Source organism: Pristiophorus japonicus, chromosome 3 (genome assembly GCF_044704955.1).
Source record: "Pristiophorus japonicus isolate sPriJap1 chromosome 3, sPriJap1.hap1, whole genome shotgun sequence".
Taxonomy (NCBI): domain Eukaryota; kingdom Metazoa; phylum Chordata; class Chondrichthyes; family Pristiophoridae; genus Pristiophorus; species Pristiophorus japonicus.
Window position 1 is genome coordinate 202711893 of NC_091979.1, and position 12360 is coordinate 202724252.

A 12360-nucleotide genomic window follows, 5' to 3' on the forward strand; every position below is an offset into this window, starting at 1 on the left:
AATCATCCAATTGGGTTACAAAGAATATGCTCGCTTTCTAATTGGTTGGAAAGACGGTGCACCGTGAGGATGGACATGTCAGGTGACCAATGGTGAGAGAGTCGAGGCGGAGCGTTTGGAAGTGGAAGTCATGTGATGCGACCTCCAGGTATACATCCAACCAGAGTGGGAACCCTACTTGATATCTGGCTGGATTATTTAGTGGTATTGCTACAAGGCTTCCTGTATGCTGTATCACATGCCCTCGGGTAGAAGTACCTGTTTCCCGTTAGCACAAATAAATGGAGATTGAAATGTGGTTCTGCATTCTAATAGCAAGAGAGGAACTGACTTCAAATGTTTTGAAATCTTTTCCTTCATAGGGTTTAGAAGGAGTACATGGCCTCAAAGGAGATCCAGGTCCATTTGGCAAAAAAGGACACAAGGTATGACTTTATCAAAATGGGTACAGGGATATTGTTGTAAAGCAAGAACTCTCCACTAAGCAATCCTCAAATAATGTTACAGTTGCATAACCCCTGACCTCATTTGGTTGTGAACCTCTTTAATATTGAGTCATTTATCGGTTTAATGCCTAAGACAAAGAAATGGAGCGGAGAATTGTGATCCAGAGTGACTTCTAGGCATCCATGAAGCGCCGTGCAGTTCTTGTAGAGACATAGTCCTGTCTTCACACTGAGGACACCCGCCATTGTGTTGTGTGGCACTACCACCATGCTAAATGGGATAGATTCAGAACAGATCTCACAGCTCAAAACTGGGCGTTCATGAAGCGGCAGCAGAATTATATTCCACCACAATCTGTAACCTCATGGCCCAGCATATTCCTCAGACTAACATTACCATCAAGCCAGGGGACCAACCCTGGTTCAATGGGGAGTAAAGAAGAGCATGCCAGGAGCAGCACCAGGTGTACCTAAAAATGGGGTGCCAAACTGGGGAAGCTGCAATACAGGATTACATGCATGCTAAACAGCAGAAGCAGCATACTATAGACAGGGCTAAGCAATCCCAAAATCAATGGATCAGATCAAAGCTCAGCAGTTCTGCCACATTCAGTCATGAATGGTGGTGGACAATTAATTAACTAACGGGAGGAGGAGGCTCCATGAATATCCCTGTCCTCAACGATGGCAGAGCCCAGCACTCGAGTGCAAAAGACAATGCTGAAGCATTTGCAACCATCTTCAGTCAATTGTGCTGAGTGGATGATCCATAGTGGCCTCATCCTGAGGTCCCCATCATCACAGAAGCCAGTCTTCAGACAATTCGATTCACTCCACATGATATCAAGAAACGGCTGAGCGCACTGGATATAGCAAAGGCTATGGGCCCCGCCAACATCCCAGCTGTCATGCTGAAGACTTGTGCTCCACAACTAGCCGCGCCTCTAGCCAAGCTGTTCCAGTACAGCTGCAATATAGACATCCACCCAACAATGTGGAAAACTGCCCAAGTATATCCTGTCCACAAAAAGCAGGACAAATCCAATCCGGCCAATTACCGTACCATCAGTCTACTCTCAATCATCAGCAAAATGATAGAAGCTGTCAGTGCTATCAAGTGGCAATTACTCACCAACAACCTGCTCACGATGCTTAGTTTGGGTTCTACCAGGACCACTCGGCTCCAGACCTCATTACAGCCTTGGTCCAAACATGGACAAAAGAGCTGAATTCCAGAGGTGAGGTGAGAGCAACTGCCTTTGACATCAAGGCAGCATTTGACCAAATGTGACATCAAGGAGCCCTAGAAAAATTGAAGTCAATGGGAATCAGGGAGAAAACTCACTATTGGCTGGAGTCATACCTAATATGTCCTTACTATACAGTACAAATGCACACGAGGCCCATACCTGAGAGAAGGTCACTCTGTGACCAGTAACCTTTATTAGCCAGGAGAAGATGGGTGGAGCTTCCCCTTTTATACCTGAAAGTCCAGGTTAGGAGTGTCTCCCACAAGTTCACCACCTAGTGGCCAGTGTTCTCACGGTGTACAATTTAGGTCAGTTTATACATGGATTACAATGACAGTTGAATACATGACATCACCTCCCCCGCAAAGTCTTATTGGGATCACACGTTAAGTCTCTCTGGTGGTTTATGCTCCCTCGTAGAGCGCCTGAGTTGGGGCTCCGGTTGTTGGGCGCTGGCCTGAGTGTCTGCTGTTTGCAGTGCCTCAGGCCTGTCCAGACTGCCCACACTGATTGGGCTCCCCTCCACTTGGTTCCGGTGTTCGGTCACCTGTGGTGGAGTGAACTCGACAATGTGTTCTTCCTCTGCTGCTTCTATGGGGTTGCTGAACCTCCTTTTTGTTTGAGCCACGTGTTTGCGGCAGATTTGTCCATTGGTAAGTTTAACTAGCAGAATCCTCGTCCCCTCTTTGGCAATCACAGTGCCTGTGAGCCATTTGGGCCCTGCAGCGTAGTTGAGGATAAAGTTAGGGTCATTGGCATCAATACATCTCGCCCTCGCATTCCCATTGTGACCGGCGCCTGATCTCAACAATTTCCTTCATGGTGGAGTGTATAAGGGATAATCTGGTTTTGAGCGTCCTTTTCATTAGCAGCTCTGCGGGTGGAATCCCTGTGAGCGAGTGTGGTTGGGATCTATTGGCCAACAGGAGGTGTGATAAGCAGCTTTGTAGGGAACCCCCTTGGATTCTGAGCATCCCCTGTTTGATTATCTGCACTGCTCATTCCGCCTGGCCGTTTGAGGCCGGTTTGAATGGTGCCGTTCTGACATGGTTGATACCATTTCCTGCCATGAAGTCCTGGAACTCAATGCTTGTAAAGCACGGGCCATTGTCGCTGACCAAGACGTCCGGTAGACCATGGGTGACGAACATTGCCAGTAGATTTCTACCGTGGCAGAGGATGTGCTTGAATTGAGAATGTCACACTCGATCCATTTGAAGTAGGAATCTACTACAACCAAAAACATTTTTCCCATGACTACCTGCGTAGTCCATATGGATGCGTGACCATGGCTTGGCGGGCCAGGACCAGGGGCTAAGGGGGGCTTCCATAGGCGCATTGCCCAGCTGGGCACGTGTTCCACTTGCAAACACAAAGTTCCAGGTCTGCGTCTATCCCTAGCCACCAAACGTGTGATGTGGCAATTGCCTTCATCATGACAATGCCCGGGTGCTCATTGTGAAGTTCTCTGATAAACACCTCTCTGCCCATCTGGGGCATGACTACTCGGATTCCCCATAGTCGGCAATCGGCCTGAATCGAGAGTTCATCCTTGCGCCTGTGAAATGGTTTAAATTCCACAGGGCATGCCCCGTACGAGGCTGCCCAGTCTCCATTCAGGACACATTTCTTGACTAGAGACAATAGCGGGTCTCTATTTGTCCAGATTTTGATCTGACGGGCTGTCACGGGTGAGCCTTCACTTTCGAAAGCTTCAACAGCCATGACCATCTCAGCATCATGCTCGGTTGTCCCCTCGGTGGTGGCATGTGGGAGCCTGCTGAGTGCATCGGCGCAATTTTCAGTGCCCGTCTGTGCCGAATTGTATAGTCATAGGCAGCTAACGTGAGTGCCCACCTCTGTTTGCGGGCCGACGCATTTGCATTTATGGCCTTGTTAATGGCCAAAAGGGACGTTAGGGGTTTGTGATCTGTCTCCAGCTCAAATTTCTTGCCAAACAGGTACTGGTGCATTTTTTTTACTGCATATACACATGCAAGCGTTTCCTTTTCTACCATCCCGTAGCCCCTTTCTGTCTGGGACAGACTTCTGGAGGCATAAGCTACCGGCTATAACTGACCCTTGGCATTAACATGCTGCAACACACACCTGGCCCCATAGGATGACCCATCGCACGTTAAAACAAGTTTCTTACATGGGTCATATAGCATTAACAGTTTGTTGGAGCATAACAATGTGTGCTCTATCAAAAGCCCTTTCCTGGCTGTCCCCCCAGACCCATTCGCGACCTTTGCTTAGGAGCACGTGCAGCGGCTCTAACAGCGTGCTCAATTTGGGAAGAAAGTTACCAAAATAGTTCAGGAGTCCCAGGAACGAACGCAGATCCGTCGAGTTACGGGGTCTGGGTACTCTCTGGATCGCTTCCGTTTTGGACGCAGTAGGTCTGATCCCGTCTGCTGCTACCCTCATCCCCAGGAATTCTACCTCTGGAGCTAGGAAGACACACTTCGCCTTTTTAGTCACAAAGCTATCCGGTCCAGTCTGCGCAGCACCTTCTCCAGGTTGTGGAGGTGTTCTTCAGTATCGCACCTCGTGATGAGGATGTCGTCTTGAAAAACCACCGTCCTTGGAATCGACTTGAGGAGATTTTCCATGTTTCGTTGAAAGATCGCGGCGGCCGAGCGAATCCCAAACGGACATCTGTTGTACTCAAACAACCCCTTGTGTGTCATGATGGTGGTCAGTTTCTTCGACTCACTCGCCAGCTCCTGGGTCATGGAAGCTGAGGTCGGGTCTAATTTTGAAAAGGTTTGCCACCAAATAGTGTCACCAAGAGGTCCTCCGCTCTCGGTAGCGGGTACTGGTCTTGGAGTGACACCCGATTGATGGTGGCCTTGTAATCACCACATATCCTGACTGACCTATCCGCCTTGAGCACCGGCACAATCAGGCTCGACCAGTCACTGAATTCGACTGGCGAGATGATGCCTTCCCTCAGTAGGCGGTCCAATTCGCCTTCTATCTTTTCCCGCATCACGTACGGCATCGCTGTGGCCTTGTGGTGTACTGGCCTGGAGTCCAGGTTTATGTGAATCACTGCCTTGGTTCCCATGAAAGTGCCAATGCCAGGTTGAAATAGTGAGTCAAATTTGTCCAGGATCTGTGAGGATGATATTCGCTCCACAGAAGAAATTGCATTGACATCGCCCAATTTCCAGTTCATGACAGCAAGCCAACTCCTCCCTAGCAGTGCGGAACCGTCCCCCAGGACAATCCAGAGTGGCAACCTGTTCTGCGAATCTTTGTGGGTCACGACTACCGTGGCGCTGCCTAGCACTGGAATGATCTCCTTTGTATATGTCCGTAGCTGTGCGTCAATCGGCAATAATTTTGGCCTCCTGGCCTTGGATGCCCACAACTTGTTGAACTGTTTGATACTCATCAGGGACTGGCTGGCCCCCGTGTCTAGCTCCATTGATACTGGGATGCCATTGAGCAGCACTTTCATCATTATCGGTGGTGTCCTGGTGCATGAACTGTATATGTGCTCCACATGAACTCGCTGAACTTCAGCTTCCAGCAATTTCTCCCAGTGTCCATTTGGCCTTGTAGGGCTTACATCGGGCCCATCCTCCTCGTACATCAACCTGGCTGCAGGCTTCCTGCACATATGCGTCAAGTGACCGCTGATGTTGCAGTTTCTGCAGGTATATTGCTGATACCTGCAAGCTCTGGCTGGGTGTTTGCCTCCACACCTCCAACATGAGCCGTTGTTAGAAATAAAAGGTCCATTACCAGTCGATCGTCTCTGACTGTCTCTGTAACTGTCCTTAAGCGCACCATTAACAGGTGTTGATGGCCCCATTACTGGCCGCATTGTCCATTGCAATGGCATGAATCGCTGTTCAGCTGGCCATTGTCTCTGTTGAATTCCTTCTTTGGGTTTGACTACATGCTCGGGCATGTCCGATTGCCTCTGTCTGCCTGGAGAACTGTGTGCCGCGTTAACAATGTTGACTCCCTGTCCATTTGCTGCATTAAAACCAAGATTTTTGTCAAACTTCATTCTGGTCTCTTCCTCCCCTGAGATAAATGTCTGGGCCATCAAAGCCGCCGTTTCCAGGGTTAAGTCTTTGGTCTCAATCAGTTTCCTGAAAACCCCAGCGTGCCCGATGCCCTCAATAAAAAAGTCTTGCAGCATCTCCGCTCTGCATGCATCTGGGAACTTACTAAGGCTCGCCAGTTGCCGGAGATCTGCCACGCAGTCTGGAACACTTTGCCCTTCTCGCCGCCGGTGCGTGTAAAACCGGTGTCTCGTCATGTGCATGCTGCTCACCGGTTTAAGGCGTTCCCCGATCAACTTACTGAGCTCTTCAAAATTCTTGTCCGTCGGCTTCTCTGGAGCTAGAAGGTCCTTCATCAGGGAGTACGTCCTGGATCCACAAACCGTCAGGAGATGAGCCCTGCATTTGTCAGCCGAATCCTGTCCCAGCCATTCCTTAGTGATGAAACTTTGCTGTAGTCTCTCAATAAAATTGTTCCAATCATCACCAACACAGTACCTCTCGTCTGTGCTGCTAGTGGCCATGCTCGCGTGGTTTAAATCCCAGTTTCTCGTCGCCAATAATATGTCCTTACTATACAGTACAAATGCACACGAGGCCCACACTAGAGAGAAGGTCACTCTGTGACCAGTAACATTTATTAGCCAGCACTGAAGTGGAGAAGATGGGTGGAGCTTACTCTTTTATATCTGAAAGTCCAGATTAGGATTGTCTCCCACAAGTTCACCACCTAGTGGGCAGTGTTCTCCCGGTGTACAACTTAGGTCAGTTTATACATGGATTACAATGACAGTTGAATACATGACAATACCTAGCACACGTGAAGATGGTTTTGGTTGAGGTAAATCATCACAGCCACACGACATCATTGCAGGAGTTCTTCAGCACTGTGTCCTCGGCCCAACCACCTTCAGCCGCTTCATCAATGACCTTTCCTCCATCATAAGGTCAGAAGTGGGGATGTTCGCTGATGATTGCACTGTGTTCAGTTCCATTTGCAACTCCTCAGATAATGAAGTATTCCATGCCTGCATGCAGCAAGACCTGGATAACATTCAGGCTTCATCTGATAAATGGCAAGTAATATTCGCACCACACATGTGCCAGGCAATGACCATCTCCAACAAATGAGAGTCTTAGCACCATCGCCGAATCCCCTACCATCAACATCCCGGGGGTTACCATTGACTAGAAACTTAACTGGACCAGCCACATAAATACTGTGGCAACAAGAGCAGGTCAAAGGCTGGGTATTCTGCCGTGAATGTCTCACACCCTGACTCCCCAAAGCCTTTCCACCGTCTACAAGGCACAAGTCAAGAGTGTGATGGAATACTGTCCACTTGCCTGGATGAGTGCAGCCCCAACAACATTCAAGAAGCTCAACACCATCCAGGACAAAGCAGCCTGCTTGATTGGCACCCCATCCACCACCTTAAAGATTCACTCCCTCCACCACGGGCGCACCGTGGCTGCAGTATGTACCATCTACAAGATGCACTGCGGCAACTCGCCAAGGCTTCTTCGGCAGCACCTCCCAAATCCATGACCTCTACCACTTAGAATACAAGGGCAGCAGGTGCATGGGAACACCATCGCCTGCATGTTCCCCTCCAAGCTACATACCATCCTGATTTGAAAATATATCCCTGTTCCTTCATTGTCGCTGGATCAAAATCCTGGAACTCCCTCCCTAATAGCACTATAGAATCATAGAACAATTATGACACAGATGGAGGCCATTTGGCCCATCGTGTCCAAGCCGATCAAAAAAGAGCTACCCAGCCTAATCCCATCTTTCAGCACTAGGTCCGCAGCCCTGTAGACTACGGCTCTTTAAGTGCACATCCAAGTGCTTTTAAATGTGATGAGGGTTTCTGCCTCTACCACCATTTCAGGCAGTGAGTTCCAGACTCTCACCACCCTCTGGGTAAAGAAATGTTTCCTTATCTCCCCTCTAATCCTTCTACCAACTACTTTATCCCTATGGCCTCTGGTTATTGACCCCTCCGCTAAAGGAAATAGGTCCTTCCTATCCACTCTATCTAGGCCCCTCGTAATTTTATATACCACAATTAAATCTCCCCTGAACCTCCTGTGTTCCAAGGAAAACAACCCCAGCCTATTCAATCTTTCCTCATAGCTAACACTTCCAGTCCTAGCAACATCCTCATAAGTCTTCTCTGCACCCTTTCTAGTGCAATCACATCCTTCCTGTAATGTGGTGACCAGAACTGCACACAGTACTCAAGCTGTGACCTAACTAGTGTTGTATATAATTCTAGCATAACTTCCCCGGTCTTGTATTCTATGCCTCAGCTAATAAAGGAAAGCATTCCGTATGCCTTTTTAACTACCTTATCGACCTGTCTTGCTATCTTTAAGAATCTGTGGACATATACTCCAAGGTCCCTCTGTTCCTCCATACCTCTCTGTATCCTCCTATTTATTGTGTATTCCCTTGCTTTGTTGCCTCTCCCCAAACGCATTACCTCACACTTTTCCGGATTGAATTCCATTTGGCACTTTTCTGCCCAACTGACCAATTCATCGATATCTTCCTGCAGTCTAGACCTCTCCTCCTCACTGTCAACCACACGGCCAATTTTTGAATCATCTGCAAATTTCTTTATCATGCCCTCTACATTTAAGTCGAAATCATTATTATATACTACAAAAAGTAAGGGACTGAATACTATGGGAGTAACTTCATCACACGGACTGCAGCGATTCAAGAAGACAGCTCATCACCACCTTCCCCAGGGAAATTAGGAATGGGCAATAAATGCTGGCCTTGCCCACATCGCAGGAACAAATCAAGAAAAGGAATAGTCCTGCTCTTGCATCAATTTGGGCTGTTCATTGAGAGGAAATTGGCAACATGACCCCAGCCTCAGTGTGCAGGGTATAGGTATTGAACCTGGAGCCTGGGTGTTATAGACATCACGTAGCAACCAACTAAGCTAACCGGTCACCCCAAAGCTCACCAGTTGTCCCCGAGCTAACCGTCCTCCCCCGAGCTAACCGACCTCCCCCGAACTAACCGACCTTCCCCAAGCGAACCGACCTCCCCCGAGCTAACCGACCTCCCCCGAGCTAATCGACCTCCCCCGAGCTAACCGACCTCCCCCGAGCTAACCGACCTCCCCCGAATTAACCGACCCCCCCCGAATTAACCGACCCCCCCCGAGCTAACCGACCTCCCCCGAGCTAACCGACCTCCCCCGAGCTAACCGACCTCCCCCGAATTAACCGACCTCCCCCGAGCTAACCGACCTCCCCCGAATTAACCGACCCCCCCCGAGCTAACCGACCTCCCCCGAGCTAACCGACCTTCCCCGAGCTAACCGACCTCCCCCGAGCTAACCGTCCTCCCCCGAGCTAACCGACCTCCCCTGAATTAACCGACCTCCCCCGAACTAACCGACCTCCCCCGAGCTAACCGACCTCCCCCGAGCTAACCGACCTTCCCCGAGCTAACCGACCTCCCCCGAGCTAACCGACCTCCCCCGAGCTAACCGACCTCCCCCGAAGTAACCGACCTCCCCTGAACTAACCGACCTCCCCCGAACTAACCGTCCTCCCCCGAGCTAACCGTCCTCCCCCGAGCTAACCGACCTTCCCCGAGCTAACCGACCTCCCGCGAGCTAACCGACCTTCCCCGAGCTAACCGACCTCCCCCGAGCTAACCGACTTCCCCCGAGCTAACCGACCTCCCCCGAGCTAACCGTCCTCCCCCGAGCTAACCGTCCTCCCCCGAGCTAACCGACCTCCTCTGAACTAACCGTCCTCCCCCGAGCTAACCGACCTCCCCCGAGCTAACCGTCCTCCCCCGAACTAACCGACCTCCCCCGAGCTAACCGACCTCCCCCGAACTAACCGTCCTCCCCCGAGCTAACCGACCTCCCCCGAACTAACCGACCTCCCCCGAACTAACCGACCTCCCCCGAGCTAACCGACCTCCCCCGAACTAACCGACCTCCCCCGAGCTAACCGACCTCCCATGAGCGAACCGACCTCCCATGAGCGAACCGACTTCCCCCGAGCTAACCGACCTCCCCCGAGCTAACCGACCTCCCCCGAATTAACCGACCTCCCCCGAACGAACCGACCTCCCCCGAACTAACCGACCTCCTCTGAACTAACCGTCCTCCCCCGAGCTAACCGACCTCCCCCGAGCTAACCGTCCTCCCCCGAACTAACCGTCCTCCCCCGAGCTAACCGTCCTCCCCCGAGCTAACCGTCCTCCCCCGAGCTAACCGTCCTCCCCCGAGCTAACCGTCCTCCCCCGACTTAACCGACCTCCCGCGAACTAACCGTCCTCCCCCGAGCTAACCGTCCTCCCCCGAGCTAACCGTCCTCCCCCGAGCTAACCGTCCTCCCCCGAGCTAACCGTCCTCCCCCGAGCTAACCGTCCTCCCCCGAGCTAACCGTCCTCCCCCGACTTAACCGACCTCCCCCGAACTAACCGACCTCCCCCGAACTAACCGACCTCCCCCGAACTAACCGTCCTCCCCCGAGCTAACCGACTTCCCCCGAACTAACCGTCCTCCCCCGACTTAACCGACCTCCCGCGAGCTAACCGACCTTCCCCGAACTAACCGTCCTCCCCCGAACTAACCGACCTCCCCCGAATTAACCGACCTCCCCCGAACTAACCGTCCTCCCCCGAGCTAACCGTCCTCCCCCGAGCTAACCGACCTCCCCCGAACTAACCGACCTCCCCCGAGCTAACCGACCTCCCCCGAGCTAACCGACCTCCCCCGAACTAACCGTCCTCCCCCGAGCTAACCGTCCTCCCCCGACTTAACCGACCTCCCGCGAACTAACCGACCTCCCCCGAGCTAACCGACCTCCCCCGACTTAACCGACCTCCCCCGAACTAACCGACCTCCCCCGAGCTAACCGACCTTCCCCGAGCTAACCGACCTTCCCCGAACTAACCGACCTCCCCCGAGCTAACCGACCTCCCCCGAGCTAACCGACCTCCCCCGAACTAACCGGCCTCCCCCGAGCTAACCGACCTCCCCCGAATTAACCGACCTCCCCCGAGCTAACCGACCTCCCCCGAGCTAACCGTCCTCCCCCGACTTAACCGACCTCCCCCGAACTAACCGACCTCCCCCGAGCTAACCGACCTTCCCCGAGCTAACCGACTTCCCCCGAGCTAACCGACCTCCCCCGAGCTAACCGACCTCCCCCGAACTAACCGACATCCCCCAAATTAACCGACCCCCCCCGAGCTAACCGTCCTCCCCCGAGCTAACCGACCTCCCCCGAGCTAACCGACCTCCCATGAGCTAACCGTCCTCCCCCGAACTAACCGACCTCCCCTGAACTAACCGTCCTCCCCCGAGCTAACCGACTTCCCCCGAACTAACCGTCCTCCCCCGAGCTAACCGACCTCCCCCGAGCTAACCGACCTCCCCCGAACTAACCGACCTCCCCCGAACTAACCGACCTCCCCCGAGCTAACCGACCTCCCCCGAACTAACCGTCCTCCCCCGAGCTAACCGACCTCCCCCGAGCTAACCGACCTCCCCCGAGCTAACCGACCTCCCCCGAACTAACCGTCCTCCCCCGAGCTAACCGACCTCCCCCGAGCTAACCGACCTCCCCCGAGCTAACCGACCTCCCCGGAACTAACCGACCTCCCCCGAACTAACCGTCCTCCCCCGAACTAACCGACCTCCCCCGAGCTAACCGTCCTCCCCCGAGCTAACCGTCCTCCCCCGAGCTAACCGACCTCCCCCAAACTAACCGACCTCCCCCGAGCTAACCGTCCTCCCCCGAACTAACCGACCTCCCCCGAGCTAACCGACCTCCCCCGAACTAACCGACCTCCCCTGAACTAACCGACCTCCCCCGAGCTAACCGACCTTCCCCGAACTAACCGACCTCACCCGAGCTAACCGACCTCCCCCGAATTAACCGACCTCCCCCGAACTAACCGTCCTCCCCCGAGCTAACCGACCTCCCCCGAGCTAACCGACTTCCCCCGAACTAACCGTCCTCCCCCGAGCTAACCGACCTCCCCCGAGCTAACCGACCTCCCCCGAACTAACCGACCTCCCCCGAACTAACCGACCTCCCCCGAGCTAACCGACCTCCCCCGAACTAACCGTCCTCCCCCGAGCTAACCGACCTCCCCCGAGCTAACCGACCTCCCCCGAGCTAACCGACCTCCCCCGAACTAACCGTCCTCCCCCGAGCTAACCGACCTCCCCCGAGCTAACCGACCTCCCCCGAGCTAACCGACCTCCCCTGAACTAACCGACCTCCCCCGAGCTAACCGACCTCCCCCGAACTAACCGTCCTCCCCCGAACTAACCGTCCTCCCCCGAGCTAACCGACCTCCCCGGAACTAACCGACCTCCCCTGAACTAACCGACCTCCCCCGAACTAACCGTCCTCCCCCGAACTAACCGACCTCCCCCGAACTAACCGTCCTCCCCCGAACTAACCGACCTCCCCCGAACTAACCGTCCTCCCCCGAGCTAACCGTCCTCCCCCGAGCTAACCGACCTCCCCCGAGCTAACCGACCTCCCCCGAGCTAACCGACCTCCCATGAGCGAACCGACCTCCCATGAGCTAACCGACCTCCCCCGAACTAATCGACCTCCCCCGAGCTAACCGAC

General features: G+C 53.4%; 1 protein-coding gene across 1 annotated transcript in view; it reads left to right on the top strand.

Annotated features, from left to right (window-relative positions):
* The window catches only part of col6a1 (collagen, type VI, alpha 1), a 117306-nt gene that overhangs the window by 46145 nt on the left and 58801 nt on the right, over positions 1 to 12360 (top strand). The window contains exon 15 of the mRNA XM_070876207.1: positions 363 to 425. Within this exon, the coding sequence (XP_070732308.1) occupies positions 363 to 425 (63 nt within the window). The remainder of the gene's footprint in view (positions 1 to 362; positions 426 to 12360) is intronic.